Raw genomic sequence first — 19,255 nt, forward strand, 5'->3', positions numbered from 1 at the left:
CAGGACTGTGGTCCAACCCACTGCGCCACCGCACCCCCATTATTAAAGCAATGATTCCTATTTCTTTTAGAATTACTTATGAGTACCCTAAGGACAAAATATCCCTATAATATAAGCATGTATGTACTGTCATGAGGTTATTAGGATATCTCATATCTCTATATACAGTATATTACATTTCTAACTGAATAGTACTGATAATGAAAATCATTGTTAACCTTTTAATTTTTTAATTTACAATTTGGGAGAATCCAAGGAGGGGAAACAGTAAAGTAGTTTGCAACCACAGAGATTCTAATTTTAATTCATTTCTTGCTATTGAATCATTCGAGCATATATATATACAGCGTGTGTATGCATATACTGCATATATACAGTCTATATATATTTTTTTACCTTTGTTTCACTGAGATACAGAAGCAAGAAACATAGGCATTCAGTTCCAGCTGTTGAGCAACTTCGCATACGTGCATTTTTTAATATAATAAATTCTGACTTTTTTCCTTAAAAAAGTATATGTAGATCATCTGGGTTTAACCTTCTGGTTGTTAATTGCTGTGATGCATTGTATTGTCAGCACCTTCACAGACTGTAAGACAGGCTTCCACAGCATCTCTGATCAAACTGTAAGCATCTAGCAGTGACTTGGCTTCAGACAGTGAGCAGTTCCGGGTAAGGATCACAAGTGCAGTTGGTACCACCTGCCAAGTAAACAGGAGTGGGGCAGTGAGTTGTCCGTAATTCCTAACTCCTTTAAGTAAATACGTGTATTTTTTTGTTTTTCTGAAAAAAATAAAATGAATTTCTGGCCTCTAATTTGGTTGTATATGTTTGCGTTGTGACTTTTTTTCATGCAGGACATATTTCTTAAGCTCAGATTCAGTGGCAGTCAATGAAAGCTTGATAATCCATTGATTTATTCTCTGTTCAGGTTTTACAAAAACCCCAGATAAATCTACAATAAATATGAATATTCAAACTGTATCTTCAATCAATATTAAAATTAAAACCGTTAGAAAAATACTGAAAAAGAAAATGTGATCTCCATAAACTCGCATAAACATCTCCCTCATCTTGTTACCGATCATGAGCACTAACAAACACAAGAAATAAACTCTAAATACTGTGGAGGGGAGCTGAATGAAGGTGGTCCTACACTCCTGTACTATTATGGTGCATTTTACTGTTAAGTATTAGGGGGCTGTGGACACCAGTTACTTTCACACCACGACAGACAGAAATTTTAGAAAAATTTTAGGAAACCGATGAGTGAAGAAAATATATTAAAAAAATTAATAATCTGAAAAAAGGGCAACTTCAAAAACTTCATAATTCAAAGATTCATAATGCGAGTTACCAGTCTAAGTATGTTTTTAACAATATTTCATATGCATTATAATCACAAAGCCGGAACAGAATGGTATCTCATTGAAACTGCATGTATAAGCAGTAACACACTTTGCACACTAAGCCAAGAACCTCTGTGTTGAAACGAACGATTTTTACCCTGCTCCTTGTGGGTGCCAGTGTAGTGTGTTTTGTGACCTCTGCAGCCGTCATGTCGTCTGTTACGTCCTCAGTATCGTAGACGGCTTGAAGAAGAGCTCTGATGCAAACCGTAGGTAAACAACCAGTAATCATCTGTTGTTGAAAAAAGTATTAAAGGAATGATTAGCACAGAGAACATGGTGTTTAGATGTGGTGCTTTAATCTGCAGACTAAAATCATATCTTTTGTGCCAAATATATAAAGTCTAGGATGGAGGAAATAGGCGTTTTCACCAATTAACGAATTCGCGTATTCTAGGAATCGTCCGAAAGAGGTGTTCAGTCAGGAGACGGTGTCACAGCGCTGTTGACCCTGACGGCTTCAGGAAGATTGTACAGTTACCTGTAGAATATTTACAGCTCTTTTAAACAGCTTGCTGTTCGTGACTTTCAAGTCCATCATGTAGTTGCGGAAAATTTTTCCCTTTAAGATGTGCCCGCCTGTGCTCACGGCATTCAAAATCCACTTGGTGGACAATTCCTGCATCACCTTCTGTACGGAAGAGGGTACAAGGTGTTATTTAAGCATTGTTTTCACTCTTACTACATAGCCCGTATCATTATTATAAACCTTCACCCATTTGCTTAACTTGAAGGGAACAGAACAGGTCATGAAAACTGAGTTGTTGTATCACAGAGAGGAATTTCATGTTCTGACTTCAGTGTTTGTTGTTTTTTGCTTTCTTGGTATGTTTTTATGTTATTACCCAGTGGAGCTGGATTTGGTTTTCAAATGCAGTACCGGTCAAAAATTTTGAATACACTTGCCGGAAGCTAGTTTTTTATTCACAAGACATTCCAGGAACAAGTCTGTTCGAGAAATGAGCCCACATGTTTTGCCAGCTCTCCTGGATCAAGTCCCAGAGATGCAGGCCAATTACGAGTGGTAGGGCTTTCACTCTTCTGTTCATTTTATCCCATACAAGTTTTGCCTATGCTTTCACACTTTTTACTTGCACTGCATTTAGAGCAGGGGATGTGGTGGCGCAGCGGATTTGGCCTGTGCCTGCTCTCTGGTAGGTCTGGGGTTCGAGTCCTGCTTGGGGTGCCTTGCAAGGGACTGGCATCCCATCCTGAGTGTGTCCCCTCCCTCTCCAGCCTTGCGCCCTGTGTTGCCAGGTTAGGCTCTGGTTTGTTGCAACCCCACTTGGGACAAGCAGTTTTGGTCAATGTGTGTGTATTTACTGCCATGAATTCTTACTTTAATTCTGAGATGCTATGGTAAAAGTCAATGAAGGGTCATTCTACCAGTGAGGTATAGTACCCCCGCATCCGGCTGGAATCAGACATTTTCACTGTGGAGGGAGGACGCACCAAAGATGGATGTGAAACCAATCATCCTCTTAACACACAGTGATGTCCTGTTGATTGGTGAAATGCGGTGAACCATTAAAGGGGTTTTACCTTATGAGCATAATTTTCTGTCGTCCATGTAATGTTCAGAACAGAAGCAAACGCACTTCTGAGCATAGTCTAAAATGAAAAATTTTATGTAAATTGAAAATTAAAAAAATTTAATCACATTTAATAGATTTAGATCTCAGTTTAAAATGTAGCATTCATTATAGTATAAGTTGTGTTTATCTCAGAGAATGGCAACAACACAACTAACCAAATCTTCGCTGCCCAACAAGTCATGGGAAATGGCGTGCAGGTTCGAGGTTCTCTGTTTTGTTCGATTGGCCAGAGTTTCAATTTCGCACAGACCATCTAAAGATATTTAGATATTATCTTAAACATAGAATTAAAAAAAAAAAAAAAAACACTGTGAGTATTGAGTACTGTGGGAATTTCATTCCCGGTGCATGCTGCTATAAAAGAAACTGACTTACCGTCCTGTGTAAACAGAAAAATTACCGTATCAAGTTCTGTGACACTGGGTAAAATAGTGTTTACAAAATCCATGTGACTAATGCAGAATTCTGGCCCCTGAAGGTCAGTTGGAAGAATGAAATACCATTATTATTTATGGAAATCCAAAATATAATGTGTCTCTCTATACATATAAATACTTTATTCTCCATATGCATACAGAAAAGGCCATACTAATGCTGTTAGGTCTCCATCCTTGTTCTTCATTTCATTATAACCTTGGTTTATGAATCCACAAATGTCCTTAGCATCTGAAAAAAAAATGGGTAGAATTAATATTTATTCTGAAGTGCAAACTATAAAGTATTCTACTAATTTAACAAATTATTATTGCTGACCACTTAGCTACATAGGCAATATGCACTGCTGAAGTAATTTGATATATTTACACTGAATAACATGAGAATGGGAATGAATTTACGTTTATATATGTTTAGTCAATTAGTAGAATTCATAGTAATTTTAAAGAGAATTTTATTCTCTTTTGAGCAAAGGATGAGGGTGAAAAACTGATAACATTAATTAGTGACACATTCTAGATGGGAATATAGTACCTGCTCCGAATGTTGGAATGCATTCGCTTGCATCAATAATTCCCATTATGCCTAAAGTGCTCCATCCGACATAATACACATGCCCTTCTTTCCGCAAGCTGTAACAAAATGCAGTAGAAAGGTATTTTATATCCTAAGTGATTACACAAGAAATGAAATCAACATGCAGCCAGAAATGAACACTGTCATTTTAAAATATTTTCTTTATTTATACTTAATTGTTCATTAGCCTGCTGCATAATGCTGAATGCAAAAGTATTTACAATTCACCTTCATAATATATAAGCCTACCTGTCTCCAGCTTGCTGAACCAGGGATGCAATCATTTCGCTTTGAGAATACGTGATTTTATGAACTTGTTCATACATTCTTATCCGGTCCATAACGTCTCTGTAAAGTTCAAATCAATTAACATGAAGGTAGCGTCTCTATTTAAGAAGTATGTGAATATGTCTAGACACAAAACAACAGAACGTAACAATATTTTTAGTCATTTACGACATAATACATGACACTAAAAGACAATAATGTGGGTTTGCATGAGATGGGCGTCAGGGCATTAAATAAACTCACTCTGCTGTAATTCTCTTGTAGGCCGAAACAGCTTCATGTGCACCCAGGAAAATTGTTTCCAAGATGATTTTCGTTGTACTTCCGCCTTTCAGTCTCGAAGATCCACTTATGGCTTCAGGCTGCATGAAAAGAGGTACGTTGACATGGTTCTTGACATGATTACTTCTTGTTATTTCATATCAAGAATGATAATTATGCACTTGTAGCCTCAATAATCTGTACGTGAAGCCCAGTCATTTGTTTCTAAAAAAAAGAAAAAAAAATTGCAACGTGGCTTCATTCTCCCAGCACCCCCCCACTCCCCATCCTGTGACAATGGTACCTTGTCATACAATACTTTTTTCTTCCAGGAGGTATTTTACAAAATAGCACTCACAGAGCTGATGACAAGTTTTTATAATGTAACAGTGAACTCTAGCAGCAAATTAGAGCAATAAAAGACAGACCCCAACAACAGGGTTAATGATGAAAGCTTTTTTTCTTTTCTGCAGCTCCTCCATCCTCTCTATGACTTGTCTGAAGGTCAAGTGCCAACTGGGAATGGGCTCATTCCTGCAGAAAATCACCACAAATTGATTGTAGAGCACTTTGGTGCTACATATGAGCCACCAATCATATTCATGCATTAATGTTAATGTTATTTCAATTTTTTAATGTGATAAGTATAGCTATTAAAGCTTTATCTTGGGAACTATATCACCATGTATACATATATTATGTGACTCCTTTTAGCTAACCATAGCTAGACAAACAGTAAACTAACATTTTCAAATACGAAAGTAAATCTTCGACAGTAAATGATTATTTCACAACGCAGGCAGCAGCCATACTTTATAAAATAATTGAACAGTGTAAATATACATTTCCATTGTAGAAATTCAAACTGATCATTATAAAAATATAATAACAGACAATAACTGAATAGTGAAGTGTGTGTGTGTGTGTGTGTGTGTGTGTGTGTGTGTGTGTGTGTGTGTGTGAAATTCAAAAAACAACAGAGATGCACTCTTTGGCTTTACCTTGCCATATTTGCCAGATTGAATCCAACCACAGCTGGTGTGAAGACATTCAGATTATTTATACAGAAATCTAACTGGCCAGCAATGAAAGGTGCCTAAAAATCAATCAGAAAAACCCATGAAATAACAATAGTTAATGCTTTGCTCAAACAACTATGTCAATGTGTTTTTTTGCTGGAAATTCTAAGAAAGATATATTTTTACAGTTAATCAGCAGAATTTTGATAGTAATTTTAAAGTGACTTTTGGTCTTTTCAGCAAAGTATCAGGGTAAATAAAAATAAATTTTTGCTGTATTCTTACCGAGAGACCACAGGATATTCCAATGTATAAGACATGCTTTTTTCCTTCACACATCTGGTGGACAGATGGGGGAAAATACACAGTATGTATTCTGACAAAAGGCAAAAAGAAGATGTGCAGCCCCACCAAAAACATGCAGAGCAAAATGACGTAAACCACCGAAAAACTACAAACTATGAAAAAAACTGGAAAATGTAATTGCGAGAAAACAGACATGTGAAGTTGGGGTTGGTTAGAATCTCTTTAACGGGTGTGAGAAAACGCTACAGAGTAGGAATGTCTCTTTACAGCCATACTTAATATTACTTAACATTTAATATTTTGTCATATTTATTAACACTAAATTCTGGGGTCATTTTAGACTTCTCTCTTTGATTCTGTACATCTTGTTTACCTTCTTCAGAACATCAGCACCCTTTGTGGGGTTGTCCTCAATGGACTCCTGGGATGTCAGTAGGGCCCTGGTAAGATTTCACTACAATATTAAAACAAAGTAAAGTTTTCTGATGTCGGGGGAAACAGAATATAGCACAGTACTTACTTATCTCCACCAGCAATGATGTAGGAGTAAACCTGTTCCTTCCGTGTCTCTTTCAGTAGTCCATTGAAGGATCTCTGAAAACACAAATCGGTTATCCCAGAGTAATAACTCTGCCTTAGATCTAATAAAAAGTTGTTCTTTCTCCAGAGCAATGCTAACACTAATGCTAATGCTAACACTTTTGAACAAGTTTTGTTCCGCAGGTTTATTTTAATATGCTTTACAGTAACATATACTTTAAACATCAGTTTTTGTAAGTTCTGCTTTTCTAGTTTAGATTCTTACAAAGGGTAAAATTTGTTAAAAGTAATGGCTGGTTACCGCCAAGAGAAAGGCAAGCCGACCAGAGGTTCCACACCCGCTAATAACGACGAGGCTTTCTTCCGGATCCTGTTAATACAGACAATTTCAAAATTTAATGTTTTCAGCATTTTACCATTTCACTATTTTCCTTCTCTCATTAAGAGTACTCTACATCTTCATCTACTGTCTGCACTGCAACAGCATTTCCTAAAAATGTTACTGGTGAATATGTCCTATAATAACTTTTACCTTTAGAATGTCTTCCACCTTATTGGTCAACTGAACCAGAGTCTGAACAATGGATTTACTATACAGAGTCTGGATAGAAAAAAAACATATGTCAGACATGGAAAAATATGCTTGCTATAGGCCTTTTCTGCTTTCCAGTGCAAAGCAACTCAATTCAGTTGTGTTTTATTCATCCATCCATCAGTTGCTAGTAACTCTTTCTTCTCTACGGGTTTGCTTTGGTCCAGATTCTATCCAAGAACACAGATTGGATGTTAGGCCATGATAGGACAAACACACACAGACTCATTCATTCACTCACACATAAATTAAGGGCAAGTTCGAGTCACCAGTTCATCCGAAACACAAGTCTTTGGGCTGTAGGAGGAATCAGAGCACCTGAAGGAAACTGGTGTGAACGTGAGGAGAATACTCAAATTCTGCATGGACTGAGATGGGTTCAAATCTGCATGGGAAACCGTAGCCCGGGAGATGTAAGGCACCAGTGCTACCCGCCCGGCCTCCATGCCACCCGCATTCTGTTCAGTTCAATTCAATCGATCTTATATAGCACCATTCCCAATAAGCTGCCAAAGGGCTCTTAGCAGGGATCCAAACAGAAATACGGAGAGCTGAAATAGTTGCAAAGGTCACAAAAAGTAATATAGACCAAGACTGACATTTAAAGCCTGTTGTGGGAGATTAAACACTGATATATGTTTAACATCACCATGAGTTTAAAGAAAAACATACTCTACCTGCTGATTTAATAGCCTTCCCCAATCTCTGTGAAATATTTCTGCATCGCATGCTTTCAACAAGTGGACTATGTGCTCAGAATCTGCTCTGTCTATGTCTCTGGTGAGAGGGTTTGATCTCTCCGTAACAGGCAGGTACGGTTCATGCTCAACAAGCTGAAATAACAAAGCACAAAGCACATGCATCATCATATTATATTATATTATCACAAAACTAGTAGTTGCCATCGACTAAAAACTGTGTCTACTGTACTTTTTTTGAGAAACTGTATTTTCTGTGCACTTACCTCCCATTTCCTTGACTCCATTGGCTCACCTTGAGGTATCTGTGATGTTTGCATGCCTACCTGTTAATAATCATAACACCACTTACACACATACAGTGGAAATACAAAGCACACAGAAGTGACTTTAAAGGATTTCTGTGTTGGTGAGGTAGAGAATTTCAGACAAGAGTTCCTTTCCACTGCAGGTGGAAATTCATGTGGTCACATGCTGTTCGAATGCACCAAAAAGTCAAAGTTCACAAAATGCACTTTAATCCTGAGTACGGATTTTAACAGGAACTCATGAATTGCTGCAGTATGTTATTACCACAGGCTGGCTTAAAGCGGTGGTTTGTAATGCTTTTTATTACCTTTGCTGTACACTTTTACTAGACATCAGAGTTGTTTGTAAAGCAAACTGTACTGGGGGGCGCTGTGATGTAGCGGGTTTGACAGGGTCCTGCTCTCTGGCAGGTCTGGGGTTTGAGTCCCACTTGGGGTGCCTTGTGATGGAGTGGTGTCCTATTCTGGGTGTGTCTCCTCCCCCTCCAGCCTTACGCCCTCTGTGCTGCTGGGTTAGGCTCTGGCTTGCCGCGACCCTGCTTGGAACAAGCAGTTTCAGACAGTGTGTGTGTACACTGTACTAATTTTTAGGAAAAATTTAAGTGAATGAATCTTAAAAGAAAAGTAACAGTTTTTATATTTCATAATACAAGACTAAATCATTGTAGAGCACAGTGTAATGAGTCTGCATAACCTGGAGTTTTCAATCTGTTATATTTGAATTTAAAAAAAAAAAACAAACATTTTTGGGGCCAAACATACCATAATGACACCTACGATTCTGGCATTTCTTAAGATAATAGTGTCTCTTAACCAAATAAATTTTATTGTGCATTTATTTTGATTTTTTTTTTTTAATTCTGTGAAAATCCTGATTTGTTTTGTTTTATCGCCCCTCATAAGATAATAAATGCTACATTTAAATTAGTGAAGAAATAAAAGGGTCACTGAATGTACGACAGAAGGGAATATGATAATAGAATATTGTAAACAGTAGAGAAAATCAAACGAGCTTCATTGATTGACTTCCACTTAATGTTGAATGACTACAAATACCAGGAGACCTCGGGAAAAAGGAGCACGAGACGACCGGAAACTTCTCACTAGATGCGGAAGTTCCCACGTAACGGAAGACACCCGATAAAAAAAATAGAGAACACATACAATGGAACTAAGTTGAGTTCAAATACAGCCTTCGCGGCTATGAAAAATCGCGTTTTCTTCCATCGCTCCCACTGAAGTCGAAATAAAGTTAACGGAAAGCATGTCGGTCGACTGAACGGAAGAAATGTTTGCGAAGAGACCGAGTGTGACTGTGAAGTCGGCGGCTAGCTAGCTTTGTGCTAGCTAGTCAGTGTGGCAGGCAGTCGGGGGAGCCAGGCTTTCGCTCGTGGCACAACTGTTTAGCTACATCTTCACTTATATACATGTGTCTTTCCCTGAAATGGTTCTTGTATACATCTATTAATTGTTTGTCAATTAATATGCCATGGCTGTCACCGTGGGCAGTGTTGTTGAGCTGAAGGAGCAGAGGCTCTGGGCTTTTCACTCGAGACAACAACTTCTTCTGTGTGTTGTTGGGAAATGAAGGAGCAGTGACTGAGGGTCCGACTGGCATCGTCGACGACGAAGCGTCGGCATTTCATCGTAAAAACGGCTCGTAGGGGTTGACAATGTTGTGACAGAGAGATAAATATAAGCCTTTTTTTGAAAAGGAAGAAGAAAGGAATGTGTGGGCTCTCAGTGAGTGCTGAGGAGGTTGGTTAGATGATCTTGGTTGTGTTATCAGTGTGTGGGGGAGGAAGAAGAGCAGAGAGAGGTGGACATTCATAGAAAATCATGACACACATGATGATGATGAGCCTCTAGCGTGGAGTCTCTCCGAGGAGGACAGAGAGACCAGAAGAGAAAGGAGAGGACAGCCCACCTGAAACAAAAAAATGCCCAGAAGAAAACAGTCAAATCCACAACCCGTGAAATGTGAGTAAAAGTGTTTGAACTTCCTCACTGTGGTTATCGTTTAAGATTATTATTATTATTATTATAAAATAAGGTTGTAATGCCAACTGCATAATTATGACAGCACCATGGCATGACAAGCTGGATCAAAACAAAGTGAAATGTGTCAGTTTTAGTGAAATGCAGTTATACTGTTTTTTTTAAAAACTACATTAACATTTACACTTTGTGTAAGTTACACACGAATGATTCACTCTCATTTCTGCTTTTATTTCTTATCGATTGGATATTTACTTTTAATGGAGTGCAAGGAGTAAGCTTTCCTGTGTATACTTGATGGGAGGTTCAAGTTTTAGGGTTTTTTTTTTAGTTTTTTGTATTTAATAAATTAAAATGCAAGCAGTAATGTTCAAAAGTGACTAAATGGGATCTGGCTTTATCCTAAATGTGTTGTTGGTAGGGTTTTTGTTTTTTTTTTTTTTTTTTTTTTTAAAAATTTGGCAGCTTATTGTTCTGTGTTGCAATAGTTCAAGAAACTACTCTTCCCTTTTTTCCTAACATTCCCTCTTACATCTACAGCAATTTTTTGGTCTGAATCATGTTGTCTTCCTGAAAATATGTTCTGCACTACTTCCTCTTCCTGTCTTGCATCTGCCCTTCCTCTCAGTTTCCCTTAGCCCCCCCCAACAGCTGCCAGGAACCTTGATGTTACCAGTGACCCCCACCTTGGCCCCCACCTACCACCTCCTTGCCTTGCATATCTCTTGGCAAGCACTCTCTCCCCTTTGTTCTTGAATTGAGATTTTGTCTTTTTGTTAGCATTTACCCAGCTAGTCTGCTTGTTAGCAGGGTTTCCACACATTCCTCTCTGTTCATCATCTTATCCATCATACCACTGGGTGCCACTGGAAGAGTACAGGGTTACAGGCCCTTTTAAGGCCACAGCTGCATAGTCTCTACTGGGGCTAGAACTGGCAGCCTTCAGGTCACAGGTCTGTGTTCTGAATTACCATTGTCTCAGCAGTGCATGGAATGTACTGACATGACTGTCTGAGCTCAGTGAAAGTAGTATGCACCCAGAAGTTCAGGGTGGGAGTTTGGTTTATGTTAACCACAGAAGTAGTTAGTACAAGATCAGTTCACCCTGCAGATAATAAAGATTGAAAATGCCCCCTGAGACCAGTTGCACCACTGTCATCCTATGGCTTTTTAACTGCAAAAACCAATTTTGCAGTTGGTGCTTTTCATTCACTGTCTCCATACAAGTATCAGCTAATGATTTGCTTTGCTGTATTCAGCTTGGAAACACCAGTATCTTATCGCTTTTATTATTTTGGGTTTTTGTATTTCTCTTCACATTCCGTACATGACCTGCTAGTTTTTGATGTTCTGTGTGAGATGTATTACCTTTCTACACTGTGGTTATGTTAAAAATAATAAATGTCTAATATTTCTGTGCTAGGGATTTTGCACATTTTCTCCATAATAGTGAATGTATCTTCATGTGACTTTTTTTGGAAATTAGTTTTTGCTGATTTTTTTTTTTTTTGGATAGCAGAAATTAATTTTAATTAACATTTATATTTTAGGTGTTCATATTTTACAAGAAATCAATGTGCAGCTGTACATCTGAGTTTTTAGCGGATCATTTAAAGGTCACATTTTAAATTGCTTGAACATAATCATGGCTTTTTGGTGATGGGTAAATGGAGACAGCATGTCAAATTGATTGGGATGTTTTTGTGACTGTGTGATTGCAGTGGATTCTGAAGGTAGCGTAGGTGTGGAAAATCCGGGAAGCCTCGTTCTAGAGAGCGACTTTCTCCTCGGGCAGGGTCTGGAGTTTGGAGAGACGGATTACAAGATTATGGGTTTTGAGAAGGACCCAGGTGAGTGGTGAGCTGAAAAAAATAGGTGTTCGAAGTATGCAAGGTTTTAGTCTTTTTTTGTTTACACCTGTACCTAAGAACATAATAGAAGTTTTTAGTGGTGAAAATTACTTCTTGAAAATCTTGTTAGAAAAAAGTTGGATTTTGATAGGTTTCTAAACATTACTTGAATATAATCTATTTAGTAAATTGTCATTGCTAATTTCTAGTTTGCTTATTGCTTAGCCAATAACCCCCATCCAAAGCTAGGCTCTATCTGCTGTCTTCTCTATTATTGTGCCTTCCTTTCATTTTCAGACTCTGTGGCTGCTGAGATCGGAATCCCTGTGTATTCACTTAGCGATGAGGACTGTGCCAGTTATAACAGGCTAAGCATGGAGAGTGATGCAGATGACCCCCGAGACACAGAGAGTGAGCGGGAGGAGGGAAATGCTGATGCGCCCTTCCCTTCCTACCCCTCTTGTAGACACTGTAACCAGCTGCTTGGTGACCCACTGGGCAGCGGTCTGGATTTGGCTGGACCTTACTGCCTCAGGTGCAGTGGTGGCAGTGGCGGTAGGGGTGGAGCCACAGATCGGGGCGATAGCCAGGGGGAAGAGTCGCATTCTGCCACCAGTTTACGGGAGCAGGAGCTTGAACGTAGCCTGGTTGATGGCGGACCAGGACTCCCACCCAAGGTGCACTGCTGCAAGCTGTGCAGTTTTTCATCACGCTACTCTAACCACCTGAAGCGACACATGAAGACTCACAATGGTGAGAAGCCATACCGGTGCCCACACTGCGCCTATGCCTCGGCCCAGCTGGTCAATCTGCAGCGGCACGTGCGCACACACACAGGCGAGAAGCCGTATAAGTGCCAGCATTGCGCCTTTGCCTGCAACTCCCTGGGCAACCTGAAGAGGCACCAGCGCATGCACACACAGGAGAAGCCCAACAAGTGCAGTCACTGCAACTATAGAGCCAGCAACAGCCTCAACCTGAAACGGCACATGATGGGCCACAAGGTGGAGACACCCAGTGGAGCGGCTGAAGGTGTGTCTTGTCAACTGTTCTTCCTGCCATGGTAACAGTTTAGAAATATGGGCTTCCTTTTTACTATTGCTTGTGGAGTTACTATTGTAAATTTTTGTAAATATATATAGTTGGTACCAGAGAATCCATAGAAAAAAGAGAAAGTTGCATGCATGTCTTTAAAGAAGTTTACTTTATTCTTTTATTGAAATCTGTAATTACTATTTGTGTACATTTGAGCCTATTAAGGCTGTCATTATGTTTTGGTTGTTTATTAATAATTCTTGGTTTATTCATTCAGCTGATGCTTTCCTCCACTGTAGCAGACAGTGTTGCATGTGTATACTAAGCTATTTACAGTTATTTACCCATGTATCATCTGTACTGGAGCAATTTGTCGTGAGTACTTCGCTGGAGGGTGCTGCTGCTGGACTGAGATTCAAAACTGTGTCCTTTTAGTGCTTTAACCATGACACCATCTACTACCCCTACACCTTGATATGTGATTCATATTGTAAGTTGCATGAATTTAGCCAGTGTGTTTTTTTTTTTTTTTCTTTCCATGTTCCTTCAGTGACAGATACAGTTGTGTCTGACCTGACTCTGCACGTGAGCAGTGATGCGGACTTTCTGCAAGGCTATAACAGCCTGAAGGGCAGCCGACAGCCAGGCAGCTTGCTGGATGCCGATGGAGTTGGGGACGAATCGGACACACTGCCTGAGCTCCTGTTTCCCTTCACATGCCGGCTGTGCGGTCTGGTCTTGGACGACGAAGACGGCGCCTCTGGTCAGCTCTGTGGAAAGTGCACTCTGGAGATGCTGGCCAAGCGGCCAGGCAGCCCGGGTGAGAAGAGCGACAAGGCGTTCTCTTGCGCCGCCTGCCCTTTCATCACGCAGTACCCAAACCACCTGGCGCGCCACATGAAAACGCACAGCGGCGAGAAGCCCTACAAGTGCCCCGAGTGTGACTATGCTTCGGCCCACTTTGACAACCTGAAGCGGCACCACCGCGTGCACACGGGCGAGAAGCCCTACAAGTGCCACCTTTGTGACTACGCCTGTGGAAACCTGGCCAACCTGAAGCGGCACGAGCGCATCCACTCGGGTGCGAAGCCCTTCAAATGCGCCGTGTGCAGCTACAGCTGCAACCAGAGCATGAACCTGAAACGGCACATGTTGCGGCATACAGGCGAGAAGCCCTTTGCCTGCCAAGAGTGTCCCTACACAACGGGCCACTGGGACAACTATAAACGGCACCAGAAGAAGCATGGAAACACTGCTGACGGCTGGGTGAAGGTGCAGCTGCCTGACAACGAGGAGGAGGAGGAGATGTAGCGATCGTGAAATGGTCCCAGCAGTCACAGACATGCAAACTCTTCCGTGAAACAGATGCTACCAGCATATTTTTTTTAATTATTTTTTTATTTTATTAAAAGTCTATGGAGGAACTCTGGTGGCTGCTATGTCAAATTATGCACAGTTTCTAGACAATGATCAGAATGTTGCCTTCTGGGATGCTGGTGGGAGGGTAGGGGTGGGGTTGCTGTATACAGACTTTTTTCCTTTTTTCTTTGTGCCACTGCAAAATGCTGCACTGATTCAGGGGTTATTGGAGCTCGCTCAGGTGGGGCTCACAGGATTGGATGTGTGTCATGTTGACGATCATGTCGTTCTTGATTGGTGTGCATTACTTACTGTGAAATGGTCCTTATTTCCTTGGAAAAAATAAATCAATAAATATGGGTGTGTAAAAATCATATTTTCCTTGCTTGTTTTTTCATTTTTGCTTATTTTTTTTTCTGTCTAGTATCAAAACGACTGAATCTACTCGGTGAGTCACAACCTTTAATAATCTGAGACCCAGCAAAAGGTTTTTTTTTTTTTTTTTTAATGTAATTCTATAATTTATGGGAAGCCGTCCAAGCCCTACTGCCAAATGTGGTATCGTTTAAAAGTATGGAATATCCTGTATCCGGTGTGTTTGGACTTGGCATTGTAGCTTCTGTAGTTTGGGAGATGATAAAGTGGCAAGAATGAGTGGCTGTGTCTCTCATTTAACATCTACCAATTCAGATAAGTAATTTTTGAAATAATATCAGTAATTGCGTTACAAGGTCAGTAGCCAGTGTGTTTCTTTTCAGAAAGCAGATGTGTGGGCAAGAGTGTTTCAGTACTTTTTTAACCAAAAAAGTGCTTTTTGTGATTTAGTACACAAGTGTTGAGTACACACACACACACTGTCTGAACCCCTGGTCCTGAGTGGGGTTGCGGCGAACTAGATCCTAACCCAGCAACACAGGGTGCAAGGCTGGAGGGGGAAGGGACACACCCAGGACGGGACACCAGTCCATCACAAGGCACCCCAAGCACAGGCCAAGCTCGCTGTGCCACCACACACACCCCCCCCCCAAGTCTTGAGTAATAATGCTTAATTTAGTGTGATTAATAAAAAAATAACACCATCAGAGGCATGCTGTGTACACTGAACATACATTCCTTTATATGTTTTGTATATTATTGAAATCCTCACTCATGTTTGTCAAAGCTTTATTATTTTGTAGGGGGCGACTTCAAGGAACGACCTGAGGAACCGCGTCACATGACTTTGGGTTTAACTTCAAATCTGCCTCTGTGCGGAATCTGTGTTTTCTTCCAGTGTCTGTCCGTATTGTCCGTGCGCTCCTGTTTCCTCCCACACTCCAAAGATGTGCTTCAGATGACCCGGGGCTACATCCTGTCCTGGGTGTATACCCTTACTAGCCCTGTGCCCAGGGCCTCCAGCACTGTGACCCTGACATGGACAAGCAGTTCATGAGAGCGCGTGAGTTACTTTTTTTTTCCCCATTAACACAACATCACATGAGACCAAGTGTTTTCCTTTGGCAAGCTGAACCTCGTCACTCTCGTTAGCTTTATTAGAAACCATTCACACCAAGATAATAAAGCTGTGATGCGATTTTTCCTGGCTTCAAACATTTCTGCTTGACTGCCCTTAATTACCAACAGTGTCATATGTCTGTGGCACATCGGCTATTAGATATGGCTTATTAGAACTGTGTCTTCTGGATACAGATCAGTCCATCTCTAGCCGTGTCCCTGTAGGCATGTCAATAATAACAAAGGCAACAAATCTTGTGCATGCAGTGGCTTGTATACTGAATGCTTTAATTAAACTGGAACTTTTTTTGATGAAATTAGTGTGCTGAAGATCATTTATATCACGAAGTGTTGAATGCATAATTATTTGTAGCTGCAGATGATGCGAAAACCATTGAAGTGTTAGTTGCCCAGGCATGTGTTCCTGAGTAAAAGAAGCTGTCAGGGTAACTATACATGTATAAGTTGCATTTACAGTGGTGGCCACTGGAGGGCAGAAATTTCCCACAAAAATAAGGAGTGATACTCACTTTCCTTAACCTCTTACCTAGGCCAGGGTCCCAGTGGTCTGGAGCCTATCCTGGAAGCACAGGGCACAAGGCCAAGTAGGGTACACCCTGGATGGGATGCCAGTCCGTGGCAGGGTAGCCAACACACACTCTCTCACACACAGACACAGACACACACTATGGGCAATTTAGAATCACCAGTTAACCAGAAATGCATCTATTTGGACGTTTTAAATAATTAGTAAGAATAAGAAACGTGAACAAAATCTGAACAAAACACTTAATATTTGTTACGTGTTTACCAACATTAAACTTTTTTTTAAAAATACAGTGTTGTTGCCAAAAAAAAAGCACAAGGACTGCATTTAAAATACACAACAGAGCTTCATTATTTATTTACGTTTTTCCTTTAGCAATAGCATGAAGTTGTGAAGAATGCCACACTAAACCTGTGTTATTTCATTTCAGTTTGCGATCGTGCTGTAGCTGGTTGAAAGGGACCAAACCTCACTGGGACACCTGACTTGGTTCCGTTTGACCAGCCGCAGCAAGTCGTGCTGCTTCCTTCAGAAACAAGGGGAGCAAAAACACACTCAATGCAGACAAGGCAAATGGAGAAGAAATGATCGACCTGGTCAACCCTGATCATCCCTTCCTGTGGACCGTGCCTCTTTTTGAGTTCTGCAGAATGCATCACCCTCACCCCCTCACCCTGACCCACCCTGGTCATTTTGTGGTCCAAGACCCCCGACTGCCACAAACGCCCACACTGTACAGAGGGCCCTGGTGGTCAACAACAGTCTACAACGGTGCAAACGTAAGTGGAAACGTAAGTTCAATGTTTTCATTATCACACAGCGCAGCCTGCAATACAAGTAGAATCACGCTGCAGTATCAATACACAAGACAGACGCGCCCACTTTCGCAATATGGCACACAAATATATGTCAGTACAGCAGTGTCACCAGTGAAAAGCAAAAACATTGCAGTCGACCGTATGACTCGAGTTTGCCCCTGTAAACCAGGGTAATCCCTTCATTTGGCTTAATAATTAAGTTTTATGCTTCATCTTCCCATAAGAGCAGTGAGATCCCCCTAAAACCACACACTTCCTTACATTCCATATTTGACCGATACATATGAGGATATAAGGAAGCGTGTCATCCTAGAGGGTAACAATGTGATTCACGCCTCTTGGCACAAAGCCCCCTTTTTTATTTCTGCTCACACACTCTAGACACCTGTCATATATAGAACAACTGAGATGCTCCATGAAAATTGACCCCTTACATTTACTTCCTGTCCTGGACCTGGACCTGTTGACACAGTGCTGTTTGTTCTGCTTTGCCACATATATTCCAGTGCTGGATTGCATGTTTATATAACACACACGTCGCCTGTCGAAGCTATAATCAAAGCATCATCGCAGACTTTGTGCTCACGACACCTGTTGGATGTTTTTCTTCCGCTTCTTGGCTTTTTCTGTGTCCCACCAACAGTCAGGCACCGCAGGAGGTCGACAGCAGGTTAATGTGACCAGACTTGACCAGACCCTAACCCTAACCTTACCCCTAACCCTAACATTTAACTCACTTACATGGTTGGATAAAAGGTTAGAATATTGCACCAGCATTTCAAACTGTTTCTACGCACGCCGAGCTGCTGCGTGTTCTTTTTTCTGCCGAGTTCTTTCTAGCACATTGAGAGTTCGTTCCCTTGCTGGTGTTGAGTCCTGCGCGTTCGCCGAGATTTGGACGGGAGAGTGGAGAGATCCGAGACGAGCCGTGACTCATCCTGCAAGACGAAGGACGCACCTCTGAGCTCGGCGCGAATCTGCCGCTCCGCCGCGCCGTTTCCCGTGGGAAATCGCTCAGCCGGGATGTCCTTAGTGCCCATTCGAGGCGTCTCACACACACAAGGAGGCACACATCCAAAACGAATGATTTTGGCCCCTCGAATATTTAGCAGGCCAGGTTGTGCGTTCAGACAACATAAATGTCCTTATGAAGGAGACGCCTTCGTAACGGTAACTTTATTTGCTCACAGAGCTCATATTAGCTGAGGATCGTTAAATCAAATAAATCGATAAATCAGTGCGTGTCTCAGCAGTTCAAGTGTGCCAGATAAATGTAAAGAGCAGTGCAATATGTTTTGTGTGGAACAAACTAAGTACATTAACAAGCAGTTCTAAACGCTCAGAAATGAGGGATCAGGCCTCTAAATGTTGCAGTGAGTACGAATTATCGTAGATTTGAAGGTAATGTCGAAATAACGTTAAATACTCCTTACGTGTTAAAGCATTTGTTTCAGAAAGAGAAAATATCAGCTGGTTCAGAATATATATGGTATATATGGTAGATGATAGTGGTATTTATGTAGATCAAGTCTAAAAGGTGAAAATGTGGTTAACGCTCTCACCGCAGCATTACCTTCCGCGTCAGTCTCCCCAGTTTTAGAAAAGCGTCCCTCAAACTGTCCATCGGACTCCTTTGCGACTCCTCTTCCCTCGCCTTCCCCGCTGTCATCCTCATCAGAATTTAGCTCCTGGACTGTGTCCAGTCCGCGGCTGCGGAGCCTTGCCTTTTCTATCCCCGCGTCTCCCCCTCGGCGACGGGCCTCCCACCTGTTGGCGTCGCTTAGGGCCCCGGGCCTCGCCTGCGCCTGCTGTGCGGCCCAATCAGCCCCGTGACAGCAAGAGACGGCCTGTGAAATCACACCTCTCAGCTGTTGGCAGAGCGCAGCGCCGCAGACACCCAACACCCACTGCTCCCCGGCGCACAAAATGTCAATGGCTCCTTGAAAAATAGTGGGGCAAACAACTGCGGGAAACGTTTTATTGGAGCAGCGTAACACAGTACGGCTTCGGGAGCACAGGTGAAAAAGGAGTTTATATTTCTGCTCCGCGAATCAAAATGTTTGGCATTTACAAGGCGAGTCTGTACGCTTTATTTAGGAGCAGAGGCCTCAAAGTTTTGCGATGGAC

At 41.3% G+C, this 19,255-nt stretch overlaps 2 protein-coding genes across 2 annotated transcripts; one reads left to right on the forward strand and one right to left on the reverse strand.

Moving 5' to 3' along the window:
* Window positions 1-548: 548 nt before the first annotated feature.
* On the reverse strand, window positions 549-8,092 carry gckr (glucokinase (hexokinase 4) regulator). Its single transcript, XM_018725503.2, has 19 exons — window positions 7,986-8,092; window positions 7,699-7,854; window positions 6,962-7,030; window positions 6,731-6,799; window positions 6,410-6,483; window positions 6,263-6,329; window positions 5,869-5,922; window positions 5,566-5,660; window positions 4,993-5,098; window positions 4,547-4,665; window positions 4,265-4,363; window positions 3,974-4,071; window positions 3,594-3,670; window positions 3,380-3,476; window positions 3,160-3,257; window positions 2,952-3,020; window positions 1,891-2,040; window positions 1,507-1,641; window positions 549-701 (listed from the first exon to the last, which is right to left on the reverse strand). The coding sequence occupies exons 1-19, from the start codon at window positions 8,037-8,039 to the stop codon at window positions 549-551; spliced, it is 1,839 nt and encodes a 612-aa protein (XP_018581019.2). The 5' UTR covers window positions 8,040-8,092.
* A 1,056-nt stretch (window positions 8,093-9,148) lies between these two features.
* Window positions 9,149-14,658, forward strand: znf513b (zinc finger protein 513b). Its single transcript, XM_018750734.1, has 4 exons — window positions 9,149-10,007; window positions 11,747-11,875; window positions 12,173-12,907; window positions 13,461-14,658. The coding sequence occupies exons 1-4, from the start codon at window positions 9,968-9,970 to the stop codon at window positions 14,219-14,221; spliced, it is 1,665 nt and encodes a 554-aa protein (XP_018606250.1). The 5' UTR covers window positions 9,149-9,967; the 3' UTR covers window positions 14,222-14,658.
* The last annotated feature ends 4,597 nt before the right edge of the window (window positions 14,659-19,255 follow it).

This window comes from Scleropages formosus, chromosome 15 (assembly GCF_900964775.1).
Source record: "Scleropages formosus chromosome 15, fSclFor1.1, whole genome shotgun sequence".
NCBI lineage: Eukaryota > Metazoa > Chordata > Actinopteri > Osteoglossiformes > Osteoglossidae > Scleropages > Scleropages formosus.

What these genes read in the sequence shown, in the direction of transcription:
- znf513b (XM_018750734.1), top strand. Translation starts at nt 9,968, where the DNA reads ATGCCCAGAAGAAAACAGTCAAATCCACAACCCGTGAAAT. An exon ending in AAATCCACAACCCGTGAAAT is followed by an intron (nt 10,008 to 11,746) that starts GTGAGTAAAAGT and finishes GTGTGATTGCAG; the next exon opens with TGGATTCTGAAGGTAGCGTA. An exon ending in GGGTTTTGAGAAGGACCCAG is followed by an intron (nt 11,876 to 12,172) that starts GTGAGTGGTGAG and finishes TTTCATTTTCAG; the next exon opens with ACTCTGTGGCTGCTGAGATC.
- gckr (XM_018725503.2), bottom strand. Translation starts at nt 8,039, where the DNA reads ATGCAAACATCACAGATACCTCAAGGTGAGCCAATGGAGTCAAGGAAA. An exon ending in AGGTGGAAGACATTCTAAAG is followed by an intron (nt 6,800 to 6,961) that starts GTAAAAGTTATT and finishes CTGTATTAACAG; the next exon opens with GATCCGGAAGAAAGCCTCGT. An exon ending in CATTCCAACATTCGGAGCAG is followed by an intron (nt 3,671 to 3,973) that starts GTACTATATTCC and finishes TTTTTTTTTCAG; the next exon opens with ATGCTAAGGACATTTGTGGA.